This window comes from Argopecten irradians, chromosome 12 (assembly GCF_041381155.1).
Source record: "Argopecten irradians isolate NY chromosome 12, Ai_NY, whole genome shotgun sequence".
Lineage (NCBI taxonomy): Eukaryota > Metazoa > Mollusca > Bivalvia > Pectinida > Pectinidae > Argopecten > Argopecten irradians.
The window spans coordinates 17390872-17418264 of record NC_091145.1 but is presented as its reverse complement, the minus strand read 5'-3'; the positions used below and the strand labels follow the sequence as shown (position 1 = coordinate 17418264).

The window sequence follows — 27393 nt, the reverse complement described above, 5'->3', positions numbered from 1 at the left end:
TACTCGCATATCATTTATAATCTAAAAAGTTGAATAAAACATAAAATACATAAATAATTGGAGAAAAGACACATATCACACAGATCTAGTTCTCAATAGTATTATTCATCTCAAAAGTACTAATATAAAGATCATGAAACATGATCTCTTTGTCCAATCACATAAAATTAACTATCAGATAAACTCGTTGTGACAATAAACAGAAAACATTCTCGCTAAGATCCATAGTAAAGTCACATATTCTACTAAATTGTACATAAAACGATTAGGGTAATGAAAAGCAAAACAAATGCAAACTAAAACTAATAATCTTGAGATATAAGAATTTGGTTAAAAGAGGTAAATGATATAAATGGGTGAGATCTATAATTTTATACGTAAGTCATGAGTCAATCCTGCCCATTTTCACATCAAACTCTTAAAAATAGCCCGCGCGTATTAAAGGGAACACTACACGATGTTACATACATGTCTCTGAATGATAAATAAAAACTTTAAACTCTACTGGATATAAAAAGACAAGCCATGTTGTAAATAACCTTGCACTAAATACACATTACAACATCGCATAATTAATTCGAGCAAGTTGTAAATGAATATATTTTTCTCTAACACCTCTCATGAGTGGTGTTGATATTTCATTATCAAGCTTATTAGTCTTTTATGTGCAAATAAATTCCTGGGCGCCCACCCATCAGATACAGATCATTCTTTAATTATAAGACAAATTTTTGTGAAATTATTCTTTTTCAATGATAACAGTTAATATATTTCTGTACAACAGCTAACATAGTTACAAGCTACCTCAAACACTATACAGACCCGACATTAGTACATATATTCATATAAATATATAATTTTTGGTATACGCTGATCTTTTTACCTTTCAAAACAATACAATATTATATTTCTTACTTCTGAGATTCTAAACTAAACATAATTATATTCTTAATATCATAGACATGGAGGTCCTTTCAAAACAAGAAAAAAATATATTCCTTACTTCAGAGATTCTCAAGTAAATTGTATTCTTAATATCATAGGAATGGTGATTTAATACACTGGCTGACAACAACATATTATGATAGGTAAAAGCCTAACCTTAAATCTAAGTTTAAGTCTTTGGTATATCATCCATTTAAATAAAAATAAATTAAATAAAAATATTTTTTGGTACTGAAATCAATCATAGTTAAACCTGTCTATAAAGATCACCCAGGTGACCAAAGAAAAAATGGTCTCTAGAGCAAATTAGCCTGTATACACATGTCAAATTGTGTTATAATGGTCATTTTGGGGCCCCAAGAAAGTGGTCTTATTAAGCAGGTGGTTTACTAAGACAGATTTCAATGTATTGTCTCTTTTTAGTTTCACACATTGTCTGACTTTCCTGCAATTTTTTTTCTTTTTTTGGAGGGGGATAGGGTGGAGATATATAATAGCACTTATCACTTTGTATTTAAGACTAGATTCTCTACTTCCTTTTAGAGAAAATTCAATTCAAAGCAAAGTCCTGCTAAAACTGACTTTCACTGCTGTTCTCAGTTTCATTTGTAAAAATTTCTTCCATAGCACTAAAACTCTTGTTTTTGAAGCTGTCTTTCTAGTTTTGTTTGATAAGAATCTCTTTCGTAGCACTTAAACCCTTGTTTTTGAAGCTGCCTTTCTAGTTTCGTTTGATAAGAATCTCCTCCGTAGCACTGATGCCTTCTTGTTTTAGACGAGAAAGGATTGGACTGTATATGTTGTGGGACAGAGGAATCTGTACTCCCTTCTTCTGAATCTCTCCTAAAATATAATTGTAAAGGTTATAGAGTACACAAAGATACAGATAAATCTGAACCTGAGCGGAAAATTTTAGCTTATCAGCGCAAGGCATGCCGAGTGCTGACTAGCAAAAATCTTCAGCTCTATTATTTAATAAAAAATTTAATACATGGTTCGATCAGACAGGAATATGTCCATCCGTTAGGAAAAAACTTGGCTGGTAAGCATGAGTCTTGCTGTGTACTTACCAGTTAAAATCTTCAACAAGGGTTGAGTGTATCTATCTGTTTAACATACCCATGTTCAAATGGTCGAAGATACTTATGTATTTAAAATGTTGTTAATGTCACTAAAATTTTACATATATATGTAGATCATCCATCATGGTGAAATATTTAACTTTTGATTACATTTGACAAGATCAAAATGTCAAAGGTCATCTATAGTATCCATCAAGGTCATACCTGATAAAGCTTTTAAAGTAAACATTTGATAACACTTACCTTCGAGAATCATTCTGGTAGCAATGCCTGTAGGGAGACCGACCGTTCGTGACATAGCTGAGTGTCCGTTAGCGTCCCCATACACCACTAGTCCAACATGTCTGCCCTCCTCTGACCCATCGGCCCACTGGACCCCAATGTTGTGGTGCATCACAATAAGGTCCCGCTCTCCAGGGCCTGTCATAGACAAAACCAAACATATTTACATTCTGAAATCCGACGCCTATCATATACAAAACATAATGCATTTATTCTCTGATATCAGTGTCATACACAAAACATAATGTATTTACTCTCTGATTTCCCAGGGCCTGGCATACGCTACATGAAATTTATTTACTCTAAATTTGACTTCCCAGACATATCATCATACACAAGATTAAATGCATTCTTTTAGATTCCTAAGTGCTTGTCATACAGAAAACAAAATGTATTCTTCTAAACTCTATCCAAAGACAGAAAAACTTAATGGAAATCTCTTGATATGCATGTAAAATTGGAAATAGACGACAAATTGAGGTAAATTTTAGCAAGGCCTCAGTAGCAATGAATTGAAAACATCAAGAAAAGTGAAGCTTCTTTAGATAGAAAGAACTCTGACACTAGCCATTCTTGAGCTTAAAAGTGGTCCATATATATATATATTGTACATAGGAAAACTTAAAACAGATTGTAAATCAGAAAAGACTGCTTTAGCTCTTGCTCTTTCCTATGGTTCAGGTTAGTATAGTCTGATGTTGTTACCTACCATAACTCAGTTTCTTGGACAGGAAGTTTGACAGAGTAGATATAGGTGTACCCTTCATATCTATAAGTTCATCCTCCAGTAGTCCAAGTCTAAAACAAAGAAACAAGGTCATATGTCTTAGTACAATGTCACTATCTTCTTCAGTGTTTCTAAATACACTGTATACATTTTAGAATTGTACAAGGACATAGTTCTGGCTTTGTTTGAAGCTAGATTATTCCAATCATGTTTTTATATACTATTTGCCTACTAAGCAGGGCCAACTAAACAGAATGGCTACAATTCTCTAGAATATTAAAATTATCAATAAAATTATGCTTTATAATTTTTTGGGTATAATTTTTTATGATAGTGAACAGTTGTGATAATTAATAAATTCCACAGGGGAGTTGGTGATGTTGTAGAAAAAGTCTTACCATTCTGTCTGTGCATATTTTAATGACTTATCTCTTTTATGTGATAACACCTATTGCGACACCATCATCTTTTAAGCAAAACTTGTTTTCTGGAAAAATGTGATGTCACACTCACAAACACATGATATCACAATCAATAACTACCCACATGGGCAGATAACTCTATAAAATGCAAAGATGGAAAATCATTGCCAGCAGTCTACACATTAAAACCTACTGTTCTAAAGCCTGTAGTCTACACACTAAAACTTACTGTTCTATAGCCTGTAGTCTATCTTCGGACCTCCCGACCTGTTCGTACACTAAGTCCTTCAGGGTATCCCCAAACAGGTCGTGGGACTTGCCAAATATATCACACATGTAGGCTTTCTGAAGGAGAAAACAGCAGATGATTACTTCTCAAGCACATTCCATGTGAAAAAGCAAGGATATATATCAAATGTAAAAACATAATGTAGTTCACGAATATATGGATTTTCGTCGTCATCATTCATGTCTGGATATATCAGGTACCTGTAAGTGCCCACATTCCTACAATGGAGATAATTTTGAAATATTTGTTTGTTTGAGTTTTACGGCCCATTGACAACTAAGGTCATTTAGGGCCAAACTACAAGGCAGGCATTAGTATATATTTGTTTGTTTGTTTGATTAATTAACGTCCTATTCACAGCTATGGTCATGTAAGGATGGCCTCCCATGTATGCTGCGTGTTGCGTGTATTTTATGCGAGGTGCATGCTTTGGGAGACTGCATATGTTTGTGTTGTGTCTTCTTGTATAGTGAAACTGTTGCCCTTTTTATAGTGATATATCACTGAAGTATGCCGCCGAAGACATCAAGCAACACACCCCACCCGGTCACATCATACTGACAACGGGCGAACCAGTCGTCCCACTCCCTGTATGCTGAGGGCTAAGCAGGAACAGAAACTACCACTTTTATAGACTTTGGTGTGTCTCGGCCAGGGGACAGAACCCAGAGCCTTCCTCACAGGGGCGAACGCTCAACTCAAGGCCAAAATTGAGGCGGTGCCAAGGGAGGCATTAGGAAACATAAAGTCAGTTTGGAAGAAAAGAAAAGATAAGATCCTAAATTTAGTCGCCTTTTACGATCATGCTATAGGGGCAGCAGGTATAATTCTAACGCCCTACCTGCAGGGCATTTTGAAATAGAACTAGCAAAAACAATGGATGAAATCCAAATGTTGAAGAGGATTCCTTGTTCCATGGTAGTAACCTTTGAACAAGGACAATATAGTATATGTAATTGTCAGAGTTATTAAGTTTGTAGCAATGTCTGACCACAATCAACAGGTACGTCTGTAGATGTAATTAGACAAACAGTCATGTCAGAAATACGTACCCATGTCTTCTCTGGTCCATTAGGGTGCAGCTCTACCACAGGATCAGCATTCAACAGTCCGAGGTTCATCAGTCCTTTGACGATGTCACAGAATCCCTTAAGGGAAGTAAATAAATGAATCATTCACAGATTCCCTAATGGTAAGTGTAATTCATAGCTATCATTCAAATGCAGCCAGGCATTAAATATATGCCATTGAAACTGTTAATTAACAAGATGATAAAGAAAATAACCATTATTTCAGCTACTGTAAACCAACTTGTTTTTGAGCGTGAAACAATTTCACAGATTTTGCAAGTGCCTACAATTTCAACTACAAAGTACAACAGAGTGCTACTTGTAAATCGCAAAATTAAATTCCATGTACCATCAAAATGTCATTGGACATGAAGGATAGGGTTATTTGAATCATATTCTTTACCCTCAGAGTTACTTAATCAGGTAAAGAGTCTCATGTTTTACCAAAGTTATTAACATCTCAGGTAGAATATCTCTATCCTTCATACCCTCATATGAAAGAGTCTTATAACCTGAGCTTAAATGCAAATTAAAACTTGTTTTAATGTAATTTATGCAGGCAGACTATGTTTTATTTCTGTATCTGTTAGATTGATCTATGTATATAGATGTATGAAGAGGCTGATAGGGATAGGTGATGCGGTCAGTCTAATCTCGTAGCTCATGGTGCTGTCAGTCTAATCTCGTGGCGCATTAATTTAGGCTATTTTTAGACCACTATCAATACCAATTACGCAGCTTAATTCAAGCAGAAGCTGAGAACAGCAATCATGGATGAACAAGGTTCGTACGGTCAAGGTCAACTTAATTTATCCTCTTCTACCTTTAGAATATAACTTTAGGTCACTATGACTGTAGCTCTTCTGCTTCTGGAAGCTCTTCTTCTATCTATATACTGGACGATCTTCTGAGAATACTTCTCTTCTTAGATGGGCGCAAATTGAGTTGAGCTCTGATCTTGTACCTAATTGTACTCCTAAGTGGATACAGTCTTGTATGAGTAATATCTTACCTTGTACCTAATGGTTCCCCTAAGGATAGTTTTGGCAGATTCAATGCCATAAGCAGGTCCGTACACTGTTGAATCTCTGTTAGGGAAACCTTCTATGTTGAATCCAGGCATAAAGGTCAAGTCTTGTGTCTTATCCAGTAACACTCCTCCACTGGGGATGTCAATGATCTGTAGGGGATAAATTATCAAAATTTTATGAACTGAACTAGTTTTAAGTGATTTGGTATCATTTTATATTAGAGACCAGTTTTGGAAATAGTGTAGGTGATAATAGGAAAACCAAATTGCTTGAATCATGTTCATCATAATACACTTTGTCATTAAAATATCAATCTTGAAATTAATGTAAAAATCATTAGAAATTTAAATTTTTTATCAATGATTTGAGAAAGGGCCAGGTATTTTCATGGTAAATTTCCATGACAACCTCAAATTTTGTTAATTTGACTGAAATTAAAAATATTTTCTGTTGGTTGGTAATAGGACCAATATCCTTATCAACGAGCCCCCATGAGATCTTGGTTACCAGGGTACTTACTTGATTGTTCTCTAGGTACTTGGCCCCACTTAGGCAATTGAGCAACACACCACCAGGAGACCAACTGTGGACAGAAAACGTTTGGGGATTTATCAAACTACTGCTAAATGATAGACAGGAATCAACCACAAGAAAACAATAGACCAGACAGATGAACCTCGTTCAAACTCATCACTGATCAGTTTAAACATTTTTGTTTTTAAATATGAGTTCTCAAACTTGCTACATTTTTGTAACCCTGACAAAATGTTCTGGTCCTTTATAGTTTCATTTTTTCACAGTTTTCATTTCTATAGCCAAAATCACTTACCAGAACTTTTAGTAAAAGGGAGAGTTACAAACATTTCAGGCAATCTATGTAACATAGCACAAATCACTCACCTGGTATATAAGGTCAGGGAGAGCTTAAAGGGACAATTCAGTGAGGCTAATTCTGTTACATAACCACGAAGCAAAATATGACATAAATGTATTGTTCTACATTCCTTATGAAACATATAACAAGAAATATTGACAAATTCCACGAAATTGTTAAGTATTTTGATTGATACCGTTGAAATTCCAAATCGTTGATCAATGCGATTAAGCAGGTACAACATGTACACTGTACCCATACCCAAGCAAAAGTCAGACACGTTAAACAAATGCAATTCATAACCACTGAGGAGTTGATGAAATTATTTTTAGACAAGAATATGCTTCTTATAGGATAAACACACCACTGTAAGAGCGATTTGAGTAGTTCTAGACAAAAAATTCTTTACTACACTAGCAAGGGCCATGGTTCGGCATACAAGACATCAGACCAATATGTGTAATGGCGGACAGTAAGCGAGTTTGAACATTTCACATACATTTCACCACAGTGGGCTTTTCTGGCATACAGTAAAACCAACTAAATTAATTTCCATTAGAACTGGTTTGTTTCCGAAATATATGCAAATTTTTATGTACTCTTAGACTGAATTGTCCCTTTAAGTTTCCAGGAAATCTCTTTCTCCTTAGCTAACCAAACAGACAGATATAACAAAGCTCAAATTACTCACCTAAATTTGTAGCGTAAGGGAGAGTTGGAGTTTTCAGGGGCAGGTAATCCACCACACCACGAAATGAATGACTTGATCTGAAATAAATAATTAAAAGTGATATTTATGTCATTTATAAGTCAAAAGAAAATCACAACACAAGCCAGAACTCGAATTTGATAACGAAAATACTAATAAAGGGGAAAGGTCAATGTTGTACATGTACTCACTCAAAACAACTTTGGTCATAGCATCTCCATAGTAGATTTGGGATAGCAAGGATGCATGGACCACAATTATTTTCCAAAGCCACTGTGGACCGTACTAGTGTGACTGAACAGAATTTTTGTCCTAGATTTTATAAAGACCATGATAACATTAGATTACTCTGACTTCTATCCTACCTTTCCTCCAGCGTGCTTGACCTCGTCAAAACACTCCATGGCCAGCATGTGGTCAATACCTGGGTCAACGCCAACCTCATTCATGATTGTGATGCCGGCATTCACAGCTCTATAAATGCAATAAGAAATTAAATGTATCACAAAAGTAAGTACACAATCGTACTAGATGTGATTTTAGATTTCAGATATTTGATACATGACATGGAATACAAATTAAATTAAAGTGAATAGTCGGGCAAAGAAAACCAGTCTACATGCGTTCATTGGCCTTCCAAAAGTTCTCACATATTAATAGGACGGTCAAGTTCTGCTTAGTTTCCCAGTTCTGACCATTAAAGTAAAGAAAAGTTGAAAGCATTGAAAGCGAGGCTGCGTGGAAATGTAACCACAGACATAGTCAGCCGGGAGGACGTTTTAGGATTCCTATACTTTAAATTAATTTCTTCGTACGCAGACAGAATTTGACGAGAGATTTTATTTTTCTATTTCATAAGAAATTATACTGGATAAATTCACACCATTTTTACCGACTTTAGCCATCCTTGTCCGACTGTTCACTTTAAACAAGAGGCCCATGGGCCTTAACGGTCATCTGAAAATCATTTCAACGAATTATAACAGGAAGGAGGGAAAATAAATATTTGGTGAAATAGAAACAACAGCATTGGGCAAAGTTGCTTCAAAATCTTTTCTTATTCCCAAAAGGATGCTTGATAAAATTTGGCCAAAAATTGATCCGTTTATGACTACTAGCTTTTTCAAAATAAATTCCCCATCTTCTACTATTGGGACCCCATGTCTCCTGCTCCAGGGGGATCATATCTAGAGCCATCATTTATACAAAATCTGTTCCCCTTCCCATAAAGATATTTTAGACTAAACCAGGTAGAAATTCTTTCAAAACTTCCAGAATTTTCCTCTATTTCCCCCATTGGGCCCACCCCTCCTGCCCCAGGGGATCAGAGCCATCATTTATACAAAATCTGTTCACATTGAGATCCAATGAGAACTTTATGACTATAGTAGCATTTTGAAGGAATTTTCCTCTATTTCTCCTATTGGGCCCTACCCCTCGTGCTCCATGGGGATCAGAGCCATCATTTATACAAAATCTGTTCACATTCCTCTAAAGATGTTTCTGGCTAAATTTGGTCAAAACCCAATGAGAACTTATGACTAGTAGTGTTTTAAAGAATTACTAAAATTTCCCCTATTGCGCCTTGCCCCTCAGGTCCCAGGTGGGTCAGAGTCACCATTTATACAAAATCTGTTCCTCTTCCTCTATGAATGTTTCTGGCCAAATTTGGTTAAAATCCGTTCAGAACTTTTAGACTAGTAGCAATTTAAAGGAAAAGTTTACGCATGGCGGACAGCGCATGGCGCACGACGACGGACAGTGCACGATAACGATAGGCCTTCTTGATTTTAAAAAACTAGAAATGTTTTGGAGGCATAACTCCAAACTTCCACCCTCACCCCCGAACGAGAGGGGATGGGACAGGATGGACACTATTATATATATATATACAGTACCCTTTATTTCATGAGAAGGGAAAAGAGAATAGAATAATCTACGATAAAATCAGTATGAATAAATAATTTCTGAGATGTCTGGTTACGGAAGTTTCAAAGTAAAATATTTACGCGTCATGAAGTGCCCTCATTGCTGGCGATACATAGCTGGCTGTCACCATGTTGGTCTTCAGTTCAATACAGAGCTTGGCGATCTCTGGATGGAGTGTGTATGGCAGAAGGCTACAATACATGAAAAATTTATTATCAAATTATTGAATCAAAATTGACAAGGAAATATTTCAAAATGACAGAATGGTAAACTGCTTTCTTCTTCTTTTAGAATTTAACTGCTGATCACTTGATTTGTAGCTCTTCTGGAAGGTACCTCTTCTATCTACTAAAATAGACTCACTTCTGAGAAGAGCGTAAAGAGAGTTAGCCTGTTGTACTTACCTGACAACGACATCGCTGTCGGCCACCATCTTTGTCAGTTCCTCCGTATGCCTCATCACATCCATGAGGATCAGGTCAGCATTAGTACACATACTCTCCAACTCATCAAGGTCTCTCTTAAACTGGGACGCTACAAAAAAGGTAGGTATAACAGTCAATCAAGAGATGTAACAGTTGTAATTTAATCTTATGTAATGAGACGCTATAGACACATGTAGTATTATGGCAGGTGATAGGCACTATACAATGGGGATGTTTCTGATGTAACTATTCAAACATTAAAGTCCAATAGAGTTTAACATTCATAACTGATACTGTTTTGACAACTAGGTTGTGATATTAGACATTATAGTTGTAATATTTCATGTACTGTAATGTATTTATTTTGGCAGAAACAAAATTTAGTCCAAAACGATCTTGAACCACCAGTAGCAAGCGCAATGATATATTTGTGTATTCGCTACAATAGCTATGTGTACACGATTTGCAGTAAATATTAGTGTGTGCTAAAATAAACTATCGCTAAAATATGTATATTAACCATATATCTATGTAGATAGTATACTTACCCACAGTGACATGGACATTGCTATCCCTGGTAAGGTACCATATATCTATGTAGATAGTATACTTACCCACAGTGACATGGACATTGCTATCCCTGGTAAGGTACCATATATCTATGTAGATAGTATACTTACCCACAGTGACATGGACATTGCTATCCCTGGTAAGGTACCATATATCTATGTAGATAGTATACTTACCCACAGTGACATGGACATTGCTATCCCTGGTAAGGTACCATATATCTATGTAGATAGTATACTTACCCACAGTGACATGGACATTGCTACCCTGGTAAGGTACCATATATCTATGTAGATAGTATACTTACCACAGTGACATGGACATTGCTATCCCTGGTAAGGTACCATATATCTATGTAGATAGTATACTTACCCACAGTGACATGGACATTGCTATCCCTGGTAAGGTACCATATATCTATGTAGATAGTATACTTACCCACAGTGACATGGACATTGCTATCCCTGGTAAGGTACCATATATCTATGTAGATAGTATACTTACCCACAGTGACATGGACATTGCTATCCCTGGTAAGGTACCATATATCTATGTAGATAGTATACTTACCCACAGTGACATGGACATTGCTATCCCTGGTAAGGTACCATATATCTATGTAGATAGTATACTTACCCACAGTGACATGGACATTGCTATCCCTGGTAAGGTACCATATATCTATGTAGATTTCGTTTTTATTAGTATACTTACCCACAGTGACATGGACATTGCTATCCTTGGTAAGGTACCATATATCTATATAGATAGTATACTTACCCACAGTGACATGGACATTGCTATCCCTGGTAAGGTACCATATATCTATATAGATAGTATACTTACCCACAGTGACATGGACATTGCTATCCCTGGTAAGGTACCATATATCTATGTAGATAGTATACTATACCCACAGTGACATGGACATTGCTATCCCTGGTAAGGTACCATATATCTATGTATAATGTACTATACTACCCACAGTGACATGGACATTGCTATCCTTGGTAAGGTACCATATATCTATATAATAGTATACTTACCCACAGTGACATGGACATTGCTATCCCTGGTAAGGTACCATATATCTATGTATATAGTATACTTACCCACAGTGACATGGACATTGCTATCCCTGGTAAGGTACCTATGTAGTAGTAGGTACTTACCCACAGTGACATGGACATTGCTATCCCTGGTAAGGTACCATATATCTATGTAGATAGTATACTTACCCACAGTGACATGGACATTGCTAATCCGTACTGGTAAGGTACCATATATCTATATAGATAGTATACTTACCCACAGTGACATGGACATTGCTATCCCTGGTAAGGTACCATATATCTATGTAGATAGTTACTTACCCACAGTGACATGGACATTGCTATCCCTGGTAAGGTACCATATATCTATGTAGATAGTATACTTACCCACAGTGACATGGACATTGCTATCCCTGGTAAGGTACCATTATCTATATAGATAGTATACTTACCCACAGTGACATGGACATTGCTATCCCTGGTAAGGTACCAATTATCTATATAGATAGTATACTTACCCACAGTGACATGGACATTGCTATCCCTGGTTAAGGTACCAATTATCTATGTAGATAGTATACTTACCCACAGTGACATGGACATTGCTATCCCTGGTAAGGTACCATATATCTATGTAGATAGTACACTTACCCACAGTGACATGGACATTGCTATCCCTGGTAAGGTACCATATATCTATGTAGATAGTATACTTACCCACAGTGACATGGACATTGCTATCCCTGGTAAGGTACCATATATCTATGTAGATAGTATACTTACCCACAGTGACATGGACATTGCTATCCCTGGTAAGGTACCATATATCTATGTAGATAGTATACTTACCCACAGTGACATGGACATTGCTATCCCTGGTAAGGTACCATATATCTATGTAGATAGTATACTTACCCACAGTGACATGGACATTGCTATCCCTGGTAAGGTACCATATATCTATGTAGATAGTATACTTACCCACAGTGACATGGACATTGCTATCCCTGGTAAGGTACCATATATCTATGTAGATAGTATACTTACCCACAGTGACATGGACATTGCTATCCCTGGTAAGGTACCATATATCTATGTAGATAGTATACTTACCCACAGTGACATGGACATTGCTATCCTTGTAAGGTACCAATTATCTATGTAGATAGTATACTTACCCACAGTGACATGGACATTGCTATCCCTGGTAAGGTACCAATATCTATGTAGATAGTATACTTACCCACAGTGACATGGACATTGCTATCCCTGGTAAGGTACCATATATCTATGTAGATAGTATACTTACCCACAGTGACATGGACATTGCTATCCCTTGTAAGGTACCAATTATCTATGTAGATAGTATACTTACCCACAGTGACATGGACATTGCTATCCCTGGTAAGGTACCAATTATCTATGTAGATAGTATACTTACCCACAGTGACATGGACATTGCTATCCCTGGTAAGGTACCATATATCTATGTAGATAGTATACTTACCCACAGTGACATGGACATTGCTATCCCTGGTAAGGTACCATATATCTATGTAGATAGTATACTTACCCACAGTGACATGGACATTGCTATCCCTTGTAAGGTACCATATATCTATGTAGATAGTATACTTACCCACAGTGACATGGACATTGCTATCCCTGGTAAGGTACCATATATCTATGTAGATAGTACACTTACCCACAGTGACATGGACATTGCTATCCCTGGTAAGGTACCATATATCTATATAGATTGTATATTTACCCACAGTGACATGGACATTGCTATCCCTGATAAGGTACCATATATCTATGTAGATAGTATACTTACCCACAGTGACATGGACATTGCTATCCCTTGTAAGGTACCATATATCTATGTAGATAGTATACTTACCCACAGTGACATGGACATTGCTATCCCTTGTAAGGTACCAGGGCATCCAGTAGGCTGAAAATCTCAAGGGTCAGTGACCCTTGACATGAAAATCCTGAGGGTCAAATTGAAATCCTGAGGGTCAAAAACTTAAAATGTTAAAAAGTCAGGGGTCAAATGTGTTTCGTCAATCGATTATGTTCTATAGCAATGCCGTCAAGTTGTTTTCGTGTTGTTTTAATCATTTTCATTACTTTTCTAGTCTTTATCATGTTTCAACTTTTCTCTTTCAGCAGAAGAGAGCTTTTTTATATATCAGTGGATGTCAGAAGATTGAAACAGTCATTACGATAAATCATTTTCATTTCTTAAGTTAAACAAAGATCTTATTAATTAATAGTGTCATATTTGGAATTGCCATTCACTGTATCATTTAAAACCAAAGATCTTGTTTGTAAGTAAGAGATGAAAATGATTAAAGATTTAAGAATAACAAACACATGTATATAAATTCAAATAATTTAATTATATAAATATTAAAATCCAAACATCAATATTTTCTCATCTCTATCAGCACTATCCACTCTCACAAATGACATTCAATAAATATTTAAGCTATCAGCACTAGGTTCCATTCACACATTCTCACATTCAATAAATATTCTAACTATCATCTACAAGCACTATTTTCATTCTCACATTCTCACATTCAATAAATATACTAACTAATCTACAAGCACTATTTTCATTCTCACATTCTCACATTCAATAAATATACTAACTAATCTACAAGCACTATTTTCATTCTCACATTCTCACATTCAAATAAATAATTCTAATTAATCTACAAGCACTAGCTTCCATTCTCACATTAAAATAAATATTCAGTTTCTAATTTATCTATAAGCACTAATTTCCATTCTCACATTATCACATTCAATTACATATCATCAATTTATAAATCTGAACTTAAATTCAAACTTGAATTTAAAACTAAGTTAATAGGTGACTTTTACAAAAACTATGATATGACATTCACAACACAAGGCAATGTTTTTCGCTGTTGACGAATTCTACGACCTTCAACTACCATTAAATGTTCGGGATTCATTTCATGACGCGTGAAAGCAGACAGTTGTAAATTACTACTTCCTTCTCGGGCAAAGGGATTCTTCTTTCCTGCATCTATACACCATGCACAAGTTGCTCTAATTTCACCATTGTCCTCTCGTTTACGTAACCACAGAAATGTCTTTTCCCAGTCCGATCTCCATGTGCGTTTTGCTTTTACGGGTGTACTCGCTGGGGAAGATGTAGCGCTAGACGGGTTTTCTGTGCGGCGTTTCTTAGTAGGTGTACACTCAGTTTCCACATCCTGCGATCTTTTCCCAAAGAAACTACTCAAACTAGGTTGTCTCGACGACATCGTAAATTCCGACCGTTCTCGCGGAAATAATTTTAAAAACTGACAAAAATCGGTAGCAAAATACATGGCTTCCGTAAATCCGAAATGTGATTACAAAACAAAGAGACGGTAGTTAATTTCTACTGTTTGATGTCTTTGAAAACGCTACAGCGATCGTTTACCCTAATAACATAACCCAAGCTAACTTCACCTCTGGTCCATGTATGTTGTGACAAATCTCCGCTATTAAAACCATTCCACACGTGTGCCCGTCTACTGTTTACGTAAGCTCTATACAGTCAGTCGACTTTCACACGCGCCAATCAATTAATTAACTGTGGTATTTGTATGCTTTTCCGACAGTGATTGTCGGATACCCGCTGTGCTTGTCATAAAATCACTGACCCGATAAGTTCACAGGTAAATTTTCACAGATCAGCGAGGCCTCAGAACAGTCTGCTGATAACAAGGGTCGAGGGTCGCGGGTCAAAAGTCACGCGTCAGAATGACCCGCGGCAAGGATTATCGGTGCGTCAAATAAAATTTTCACGCGTCAATGACGCGAGGTCTCGGGTTACTGGATGCCCTGGGTACCATATATCTATGTAGATAGTATACTTACCCACAGTGACATGGACATTGCTATCCCTGGTAAGGTACCATATATCTATGTAGATAGTATACTTACCCACAGTGACATGGACATTGCTATCCCTTGTAAGGTACCATATATCTATGTAGATAGTATACTTACCCACAGTGACATGGACATTGCTATCCGTGGTAAGGTACCATATATCTATATAGATAGTATACTTACCCACAGTGACATGGACATTGCTATCCCTTGTAAGGTACCATATATCTATGTAGATAGTACACTTACCCACAGTGACATGGACATTGCTATCCCTGGTAAGGTACCATATATCTATGTAGATAGTATACTTACCCACAGTGACATGGACATTGCTATCCCTGGTAAGGTACCATATATCTATGTAGATAGTACACTTACCCACAGTGACATGGACATTGCTATCCCTGGTAAGGTACCATATATCTATGTAGATAGTATACTTACCCACAGTGACATGGACATTGCTATCCCTGGTAAGGTACCATATATCTATGTAGATAGTATACTTACCCACAGTGACATGGACATTGCTATCCCTGGTAAGGTACCATATATCTATGTAGATAGTATACTTACCCACAGTGACATGGACATTGCTATCCCTGGTAAGGTACCATATATCTATGTAGATAGTACACTTACCCACAGTGACATGGACATTGCTATCCCTGGTAAGGTACCATATATCTATGTAGATAGTATACTTACCCACAGTGACATGGACATTGCTATCCCTGGTAAGGTACCATATATCTATGTAGATAGTATACTTACCCACAGTGACATGGACATTGCTATCCCTGGTAAGGTACTCTACAGCTGGGGCAGACACATAGCCAGCTCCCAGCACCAATACTCTCTTCTGTCCTGGAACAGCTTTTTTCGCTTTCTTTGATGATCTAAAATGAGTCAAATGATACTGTATTCATACTTACAAAACAATATTCACATTCGACCTAATAAATTAACACCTCATCCCTATAACCACTAATTCAAAATCTTGTCTATCTAGCGCCCCCTTAATTGTTTCAATTTCTAAATGCCCTGTGCGCTTATAATTATTGGGTCAAATAAGCTAATTTAACTATGACATAAAGTTAGGGTTAAGCGCCTTACATAAGACTGTACACACATTTATCACCATACTCACTCCGATTTATGTCGTAGTTCAGCGATGTATTCAAACGGTTCTGTTAGCTTTCCGTTGGATGCTATCACAGCCTACAAATAAAGTTCCAGTTTTTTCAATGAGTGTATTAATTACTGGATGATTCCACATACCAAGATAATGTCAGTAAAGTATGACTTATTGTGATCACATGTAGATATGATATCACAATCGCGAGAAGGTTAATTGAACTTATAAACATTGTTTTGGTATGTTGAAATCAATATATTGGAAATCAATTAAATGATTTTTCTAGCAAAATAATATTGTACATTCCAAGTAGTCCACTAAAACTGCCAATATCATTAGGCTTTTTTAATTTTGTTTTTGTTTTTGCCTACCGGGGTAATAAATATTCTACTTAATAGTCTATATTAGGCAAAAACATTTTTTCTAAAAGCCTAATAATATAGGCAGGTTTAGCAGACTACATTCCAAGTTTTTAATCTGATATCAAATGTTTTATCCTTATTCATCAAAGTAACATAGATTTGTAATAATGACAGCTTTAGACACTTACATTTTTGACAATGGGTCCAACATGGTAGTCATCCATTGGCTTAACAGCATCAGACGTGATCTGAAAACAAAATGATAAATTATTTAGAATTATCATCAAATAGTACAGCATTAATACAGCAAATTGTACAGACTCTTCCTAAACTTTATTTTAAAACTTAAAATTCTTCAAAGAAAAGCATTACAGAATTTAATCAATGTTCCTTAACTTAAAGATGCTCCACCGCCGACAGGGTATAAAGGGTATTCATCATTTGAACAATAATTGGTGTTTAATCATGTATATATATGTCTAGTTAACGCATGAAATAATATAAAATAATTTGTTTTGCATTTGGTGCATGCGTAATCAGTACTTCATTCCATATAGGATATAGTGTCATTGATTTTTTTCGGGATGCAATTAATTATTTTTGATATTTTTAACTTGAAGTAAAATTAGAAGCTCAAACTTTTCAAAGGTGGTAATAGTGTAAAGTAAGTAACTTTTGTAACTGAAGAAAAATACTAAATCGTCTGCTTCTGTTTTTGATAGTGAAAAAATACCATTTAATCAATGTTCCTTTACTTAACATTTTATCAACCTTTGATGCTGATGAAACTGGGCCCTCATTCATTTTCAATTTTCTTATTTCCTTTACACATTCCCTAAAAAGTCCTTCAACAGATTAGCATCTGCAAACTTCCCCATCCACAGTATGTATTATTGAGAAATTAAAACACCTGAATCATAATTATAAACAATATCTGTAATTAATCAATAGATTCACAGCCTCGTTGAGGACTTTATATATACCATGTCATTGATGAAGGGTAGCAGGAGACCTCCGAAGAAATCTGTGGCCTCCCTTGGTATCTGGGCCGGCATATTGTCAATGGAACACATCAACACTCCATCACCGGCAAAACTACAATAAAATTTACCAATAAAATTAGAAAGCAAAGAAACACTCCAGTACTCATTGTCACTGACAAAGTTACAACAAAGATTACCAGTCAAGTTAGAACAAAAGTTATGTATGTTACTGATTTCATAACCTTTCATCAATATAACCCCACTTCCCTATTATTATCATAACTATTATCATCATAAATCAACATTGCCATCCACAATCCATTCCATTAGACTTTCCTCATGATGTCAGTAAAATTTTATAGTGCAGACAATGTTTTACTAACCTTTCCCTGTTTCAGTCAGCATTGTACAGACAAAAGGACAAGTCTATAGAAGACCTTTCCACTGTAACTGATGTTGAGGTCAATATTATGAGTGAGGTTAAGTCAGTGTTAATGTTAACTAACCTTTCCCTGTTGATGTTTCTGTCAGCATTGTACAGACAGAAAGGCGATAGTCAAAAGGCGAGTCAATGGTTGTACACTCCTGCATGAACTCGATGGAGCCGCCAGGGTCAGCAGATATGTCGCAGATAGCCAGTAGACGGTGAGGAAGCTGGGGACACCCAGGTGTAGATGGTAACCATGGCGACTCCTCATGGCGGAGCAATGTCTTAGCATCTGGGATAGTAAGGATCCTTGGTGCATTAGGATCCCAGTATATACCGTGGACGATCACAGAGGCATACGGAGCTATCTGTTAGTATGAAAAGAATTAGGATGATAAAATAGACCATAGATTAAATGACAGACTCAAAGTCTCTGGGACCCTTGGGATCCCAGTATATACCATGAAATATATAGGTATCGGGCCCTTTCTGTAAGACCTAGAAAATCAGGATAATATACCAGTGCTAGGCATCAAGCCACACATACTGTATGATAAGTTACCTCTTTTTGGTGAAAGTCATCAGCACTTTCGCAATGCTGGTGACAACCTTTTTAACCCATCAAGCAGATTATAAATACATCTAGGATCTTTTTCATTTCAAGGTTGTTTTTTCAGTTTTATGTCCTATTAACAGCCAGGGTCATGCAATGACATGCCAGATTTGATGGTGGAAGAAAACCAGAGTACCTGGAGAAATACCACCGACAAGCAGTCATCAGTACCAGGCAACTACCCCACATGGAATTTGAACTCGTGACCTAGAGGTGGAGGGCTTATGGTAATATGTCGTGACATCTTAACCACTCGGCCATCCTGACCCCCGTTCCTAGGACACTTTAATTTAGTACAGTATAAGATTACCACTGACCTTGTGACTAAATACTGACAGGTACTTGGAAGGATCTCTATCAAACTCCTCAGCGTTGAACTTGCCGCCATCCTTAGGGACAAAGTGGGACTCTCGCCTAACGACGCAGGCATACAGCTTGTTGGTGGCTATAATAAGTATTCATACAAATATGTAAATATGAGCGATTGTAGACCTAGAGGTATTCATAAATTAGATACCTGGCAAATATTTATGAAATATCTAAATATATATACACCACAGAATGCTGACAAGGAAAATAACCAAAAGCAACAATATTTTTAAAACAAATTAAAGGCTTAACTTAAATAGATTAATCTTTAAATATCCATATATGTGCTAGCATAATTATTGCAATATCTAGAGATGACATTTCCTGATCTATGGTTTAGTACTTACAGCCATGTCGGGCTACGTTGGGTAGGTGTTCTGGCTCTATATACTCAAACGGAAACTCCTGGAATACTTCCTGTGCTCCCTGGAACACAAAACAAATTCATAGACTTTTGATACAAGTGAAAAACATCAAGCTTTAACTTGTAGGATTGTATCAAAATCAACAATTTGCTGGAAACACACCCAGACTGTCCAAGAAATCAATTTCTGTTCATAAAGATTCTCAAATTTCTACAAAGACTGAATATGTCTCATTTACAGTTTCTTTCAATTGTCTTCAAATTGTGTGAAGTTACCTCCCCTTGCTGTTTCATCATGTGTAAAATCTCATGAAACTTGTAATCACTTAGATGTTTGTTATTAGAATATAAGTCCCTGTGATGAATTGTCCTAGTGTGACTTACCTGTGACACATTACCGGACCCTGTGAATATAAAGGTGAGGGGACCAATAGACTTCGGAAGTCGTCCCAGAGCGATCTCATACCCAGCGTCCCTCACTGCCCGACGAGCCATCTCTGTGTTTATGTAGTTGTGGCTCGGACCAATGTGCTGAAGTAGAATGGTAATATATGAACAGAATATATAAGTATTATCAAAGTGTGAATGATAATTAGTCAATGTTGCTCACTGTCTGACACACAATTCTTATTGCTTTACTACATCTTTAATTATGACAATTGTCTAGGCCAGCTATAAATTGGATAATTCTTAAACAATTATGATTGAAGCATGATACTTTATTTCTTCCTAGATATGTACTACATATGGGGCAGACGTAAACTTATTAAGTTTGGATATGCTGCAAGCATACTGCTACACTACTGCATGACAGTATGGCTGAAGTATGAAGAGCAGCATAGCTGCAGCATGGTTTGAAGCATGATCCAAGCTCTCTTTGAATCTAATAAAGTGGTGAAGACGTAGGTTTCTGATGTTAAATTGCCCTTTTAAAAAATTCTGATTAATCTGCCCGTATTAGAATTTTTTAAAGGTAGATTAAACATCAGAAACCTTCGCATTATTGAATACCTTACCAGGAATGGTGTGTGATGACCCAGGGCCAGCAGCCTTAGTCCTAGACCGTGAAGTATATTTATCATCCCCGACACTCCAGCGTACTTTCCGAAGGCCACCACTCTCTGGCCTTTATCGTCCACCATCTTCTCATAGTCTATCAGTCGGATATTCTATAACATGGGGATAAAGTTACGTAAAATAGTGATTATCAAATTGTTTTATTTGAATTCAAAAGTTCTTAATAAATTTAAAGCATGAAACAAACTTCAGTATATCATAACAACTGCATATTCCAAATGTAGAAGCTGTGAATTTCTTTTTCCAACATTTACTTTTCAATTTCTATTTTTCGTTCGTTAATAATATTTAATTCCATTGCGATTTATGCTTCCTGAAAAGTGTAGATGATTCTTATACAAAGAAATTCTGATTTGTTTGGCAAATACAAACGTACATAGTGTTTCACTGTAGAGCAATATACACCAATATAAAAATAATTTATGTATTTATATGTAGGATGGGTAAAACATGAAATGCTACTTTACTTTTTCTAGAATGGCATCCAGGAGAGGCATGTTGTCCTTCTGTGCTTTAATTGTATGTGAGAAGAAGGCGTAGGTTTTGTCTGGCATCAATTGGTCAATTGGCACGGTCTTCACCCCGATTACAAGGGATGCCTCGCTGATGTCTTCCTGTATCACAGCTCCACACTGGGCGTAATCCTACAGAATATCAAACCTTACATTACAGTCTTACATTGTGTATATTGGGTTCCTAGACTTAGAGGTATATAAATCAAACTTTGACAAAGTCAGAAAGTTTATACAAGTCAAGATATATATTACAGTGTAAATTTTATATGCTGATGCAAAGATTTTCTTTTGAAATATTTCTGATCTGAAACTTTTTAACTTTCGTTGTTCTTGCTTAGCTTAAGTGCACTATTTATTTCAAATACTTACTACTCTGCAGGTTATTTTAAATTGAAATGAATCATTGAAGAATGAATACAGTAGTAGTCAGAACTACATAAGTATAACAAATAATTCAAAAACAGCAAAATAGCAAATGTGATATGAAGAAAACATATTTACTAACAGAGAGAGATAGTCATTATAATCCTAAGAAGATAAACTTACGATCATGTTATAAGCTCTCCTGTTGGAGGGTTGGACGATGACTTTGATGCCACTCTTTACGAGTTTTCTGACATGTCGTGGGTTGAGTGGAGCACGTCGCTCCCAAACATTAATGGTCTCCCGTCGTATAGCCATCACTTTTGGAGCGTCTGACATGAACCTTCGACATCCTGCGGACGACAACGCTCTCCCACACAGGAGCTGCGTTTGCCGACACCACATTTTCAGTTTTTAGTCTGATTAAGTCTAATAGGCCTAATTTGTTGATGATTTATTTAATATCAGATTCCTAATGAAAAACCAAATGTTTCCTTTATCTGTATACCTGGAAAAGAAAAAGAATATTTTTTTTAAACTTAGAAGATTTTAAACAATCTCTTTATCTATCTTCTTTCCTAAAACAACCTCACCACAAACACTTTACTATCCAATTTAGCAGCAAATAAGTCATCTTTCCACAGCCAATGGCTAAGGATTCCTACATTCAATCATTCACCCCTGAAATTTCATAATTGACTGGTCAAGTACTTGATTTAGAAGAGCCTAAATGTGTTTTCAGGGGTGAATGAGTTAAAACAACCTAATGTTTTCCTAGTCCAGTAAAACAATAGTTTAATACCTAGTTATTACCAAACACAGCAGTAAATCATGGTCTGATTCCCAGGAATACATCAATAGGATAAATAAACCAAAAACATGTATTCTTCATTAAACACATTCACACCTTTTCATCTAAAAAGAATATTTGATTCGACAATTTCCAGAATTTTAGAAAAAGATTTTTGAAGTTTTAGCCTATTTGACCCTTTTGGCCCTATCCTCAGGGGGTTGCCTCCAGAAGCCTGTTCAGGATGCACTTGCTTGGCACTATTATCAGAATAAATATGTATTTAAAAATTCCATAAACAGGGCTCCGTTCATGTCCTTCAGAAGCGAGCGCCCGCTTACGCTCGCGAGCACTGACCATCCTGAACACCCCTCTGGATGAGCTTTATTATTCATGCAGGTCATATTTTAAAAAAGTATGTTACAGGTATAAAATTCAGTCACAGGCTTACATAAATTTGGTTTGATTACTTTAACATCCTATTAACAGTCAGGGTATGGAGGAAAACCAGAGTACCCAGAGAAAAACCAGTGACCAGCAGCAGTGCAGTACCAGAAGAAAAACCACTGTCCAACGATCAGTTCCTGGCAACTGCACCACATAGTATTTAAACTTGTGACCTAGAGGAGAAGGGTTTGTGGTAATATGTCTCGACATCTTTACCGCTCGGCCGCCTTAAATATAGAGCAGCTTTGTACCGATCCCTTTGTAATTTATATAGACCACAACTTATACTGACCAGTTGTTTTTTTTTATCAGCAACATTTCATACCCGGTATTGACATTATGACATGATTAATAACATCATAAAATGTGTTACATACAGAATAAATAGGGATAGATACAGAAAAGCTACCAGTGTATGTTTCTGGGTTTGATACTAAGGGGAGATAATTTAGTATTTCAATTCTGCTCAGAAAATCTTATCAACAACTTAGGGTCTGGTGGCCAGTCTAGGGGGAGATAACCTAGTATTAGAATGCTGCTGAGACAATTTAATCAATAACGTAGGGTCTGATGGCCAGTCTAGGGGGAGATAACCTAGTATTAGAACTTAACTGAGACGATGGCATCAATAACTTAGGGACTGGTGGCCAGTCTAGGGGGAGATAACCTAGTATTTGAACGCTGCTAAGACAATCTCATCAATAACTTAGGGTCTGATGGCCAGTCTAGGGGGAGATAATGTAGTATTAGAATGCTGCTGAGACAATTTCATCAATAACTTAGGGTCTGGTGGCCAGTCTAGGGGGAGATAACCTTGTTTTAGAACTTAACTGAGACAATGGCATCAATAACTTAGGGACGGGTGGCCAGTCTAAGGGGAGTTAACCTAGTATTAGAACAATGCTGAGAAAATCTTATCAACAACTAAGGGTCTGGTGGCCAGTCTAGGGGGAGATAATCTAGTATGAGAACACTCCTGAGAAAATCTTATCAAAAACTAAGGGTCTGATGGCAAGTCTAGAGGGAGATAACCTAGTATTAGAATGCTCCTGAGAAAACCTTATCAACAACTAAGGGTCTGATGGCCAGTCTAGAGGGAGATAACCTAGTATTAGAATGCTCCTGAGAAAACCTTATCAACAACTAAGGCTCTGGTGGCCAGTCTAATTCTGCAAGTAAGCCAAAATAGACAGGGACAGGGTTGGTTTGACAAGTTGGCACTATAATTTTAAGTACTAAAATCCAACTTGTTTTTGTACCTTATTTTATTTCATCCCTATAAGTGCCCTTCTCCCTCAAGCAAGGCCTCAATACATGCCGACTGAAAATATAAAATCTGGTTATGTTTCTTTATTTAATTCCCTTTTTCAAATGAATCATAGCTTACTTTGAGCAGTAATTTTATGAAAGACTACTCCAAATTTTGTTCATTTTTTTAGTTGTCCTGTGAATACAGTATGTATGCAGCATACATTTCAAGTTATTGTTTCCTGAAATCTATAACAAAGACTTTTCTATAAAAACACCACACCAGGTGATTTTATATAGTATTGTACTATTTTTCTAAATTTTCTATTGTGTTTCTCTATATTCTGTAGTATTTGTCTATACATCATTATTTAGTGCTTTTCTATAGCGCATCTATCTGTTGACAGCTGGTAGTTAGATGGGGAACACGCTGGACCCTTAATCCATGAAGTAATTAATTATCCACGGCCGTGGCACTTATCGTCTGCAGGGCTCCCTCAATTTTATTGCCCCCCCCCCCTATATTTGAGAGGTATTTATCTCCTCCCATCCCCATTATCTATAACAAATGGCTACATCGGTCTGGAAAATCTGCCAGTGTCCACATCTATATTACACACGGTCAACATTTACTTGTGGCTAATCGTTTTTCTAAGTGTTATGTTTTAGTGTTATTGTCAATTTTGGTAACCAGAGCCCACCGCTCCTGCAAAGGAGCGTGGGGCTCCTGCAGCGCTCCTGCGCTCCTGCAGCGCTTCTGCAGGCTCCTGCAGGGCTCCTGCAGCGCTCCTGCAGGGCTCCTGCATGTTTGGTATAAAAGGGGCACGAAACTGAAGCTCAAGGAGTTCAGGTGTTAGCTGGTTTGAATGACGGAGTTCAGGTGTTAGCTGGGTTAAATAACGGAGTTCAAGTGTTAGCTGGTTTGGACTATTGTTCAAGTGCACGTTTCTATGCTAGAGAGAGCGGAGTGGTTATCCTTTGAACTGCAACTGTATCCTGTAAATGCTATTGTTACTGAATACACGTGGAACTTTATTACGGCGTTGAATTGTGTTTTACTCGACGACCCACTCTATCTTAATAAAAACTCGGGTATTGTGGCGGGTGCCTAACGTTACCCTAGAAGGCATCTACCGAGGGCTGCAGGCTTGGAATATACGTATACACGTAACTCCCGCAGTTTTTCGCTACAGTATATTAGGGGATATTTAATCTATATATATTATTGACATATAAATGTACTAGAACGAATATACGTACCCGGCCTACTATACCTTTCGGCCGGGTACGAATTGGTCCCTATGTGTCGTAGTGGAGCACTGCCTCCGAAAATCACTCGGGCACAGTTTTCTATCCTTTTTTGTAGGTTTCCAATTATTTTATGGGTATACATGCATTTACATATTATTTTTGTCCAAAACAAACATAACTACCATTCTTAATATCTACCGTACCACTCACAAGACGTGTGGACTTGCCGTATAAATTCCCTTCAGAAAGACCTTCATATGTATTATGTAAAAAAAATAATGCCTCGATGAGGATTTGATATTTTATGTAGTTCAGTTCTTTTCCCTAGTAGGTAAGCGATATCAAATAAGTACGATATAATGCAAAGAAACGTTTTTTAATGGTTTGCATAATCATTACTTTGCTCCATTAGCAGTAATAGGCACCAATTGTAGCTCTAAAGACGACACCATTTTCTGTCTAAAAGTCTTTTGAGCTACAATATTGCAGCTAATAAATGTACATGTAATGTTGGAGTATTACCAAAATCATGAAATGTACAAAGGATATAAATGCTTTATTTGAATAGAATAAATCAAGGAACATAAAAAAATATTGTAAGGCCTAAAACCTACATTACTTATGCATATATTGGACCTGTAAATATGTGTATACATGTAACCTTGTGTATACATGCAAGTACAATCTAACTACTGTACATGTAGCCTACTGTATAAAGCTCTACCAGTGGTACGGCTTCGGCAAGGTATTTCGACTTAGATTTCCTATCCATCACGACTATGTTTAATAGCTGGCCACAGGTAACCTTTGCCATTACCACGAGTGCCCGCTGTCCCGTATAGTCTGCGTTAATTAGCAGGTGCCCGTTAAAGTTCGTCAGTACCTCTATGACCGAGATTTGTAGCTACGCACCGGCCCATGTTTCATCTCAAAAACGCAGAATGGTGGAACTTTAAAACTAACAGGCGACAAGATTAGTTTGATACGGAAACAAACAAAGGTTTCATTACATAATGTCATTTAAATCTTACCTCAAAAACGTCAACGGACTGTATTTTCCACTCTGTATTGTATATAAACAACCCGTCAGCCCTCCTATGTGTACTTACTTCTCATTGGTGGGTTTACCTGAAGGTCAGATTCTCTCGGCCAATAGATGTTTAGTATTAAAACACACCTTCGTAAAGCAGTTTCGCGTGGAAAATATAAAAAATAGATATTTTATAAGTTTGTACAACCTAGTTCAAGGTCATAGATGTCATAATTCCTTTGTTGTGGTGCTAAGCAAATTATATGTAATAGACCTAACGGTTTGGATAATTCAAGATGACCTCCCGTGCATACACTGTACAATGTGTTGCTTTGGTTTGGGAGGCTACGGTATATATATACCATTCGTGCTGTGTCTCCTTGTAATAGCAAAACTCTTGACCTATTTTAGTGCAATCTCACCGAAGACACAGAATAATTATCAACCAGTCGTTCCACGCTATTTTAAGGTGTCAATTTTTGGTATATTTTTACCATACTCCGTGTATTGTGTCCAAAGATAGATTTTTCTTGTTTTTGAGATTTTAAATGACTAGTCTACATGTACATTATATCAAGCTCGTTTTACAATAAAATAATCATGCCTACTTATCGTTTTTCATTTACTATCAAAACGTGAAATTGTATATCTACAATGTCATTGAACACGAAACACAAATGTATAGGTTACATAATGAAAAGTCATGGGGGGGGCAAAGGTCCTCAATATTTTGTAACCCCCCCCCCCCCCCCGCCACACCTACAGGAGGAGATTAATTCAACTCCCAACCATATAATATATGCTTTATGTTCATTTTTCATATATCACTAAATTTAATCCTTGTACACATTTATAGACAGTGGGGTCGCTAAAAGGAAATTAACGAATACGCAAATTGGCCGAATTAGCGTGTGAGCGTCGAAGGCGCGAGATTTTGGTGTTTTATTAGGGTCTGACGGTGACCCCCGGGATTAGTTTTATGTATTTTGATGATTTTGCGAGATTTTGGTGTTTGGGGGGTCCGGGGGTCTCCCCCGGGAAAAAATTACGATTTAGAATGGCTTAGATGATTTTTACGATGC

The 27393-nt window shown here is 36.8% G+C and overlaps 1 protein-coding gene across 1 annotated transcript; it reads right to left on the bottom strand.

The window, feature by feature from the left end:
• Positions 1 to 721: 721 nt before the first annotated feature.
• Positions 722 to 26396, bottom strand: LOC138336990 (alpha-aminoadipic semialdehyde synthase, mitochondrial-like). Its single transcript, XM_069286653.1, is given in 24 exon segments — positions 722 to 1788; positions 2271 to 2447; positions 3019 to 3107; positions 3688 to 3803; positions 4800 to 4895; positions 5830 to 5997; positions 6368 to 6431; positions 7414 to 7490; positions 7797 to 7905; positions 9441 to 9551; positions 9765 to 9894; positions 16109 to 16233; positions 16485 to 16555; positions 17023 to 17082; positions 17818 to 17929; positions 18324 to 18382; positions 18385 to 18612; positions 19175 to 19302; positions 19574 to 19652; positions 19975 to 20121; positions 20607 to 20759; positions 21135 to 21311; positions 21729 to 22053; positions 26313 to 26396. Coding segments are annotated over 23 exon segments (2820 nt in total). The 5' UTR covers positions 21951 to 22053; positions 26313 to 26396; the 3' UTR covers positions 722 to 1666.
• Positions 26397 to 27393: the final 997 nt, after the last annotated feature.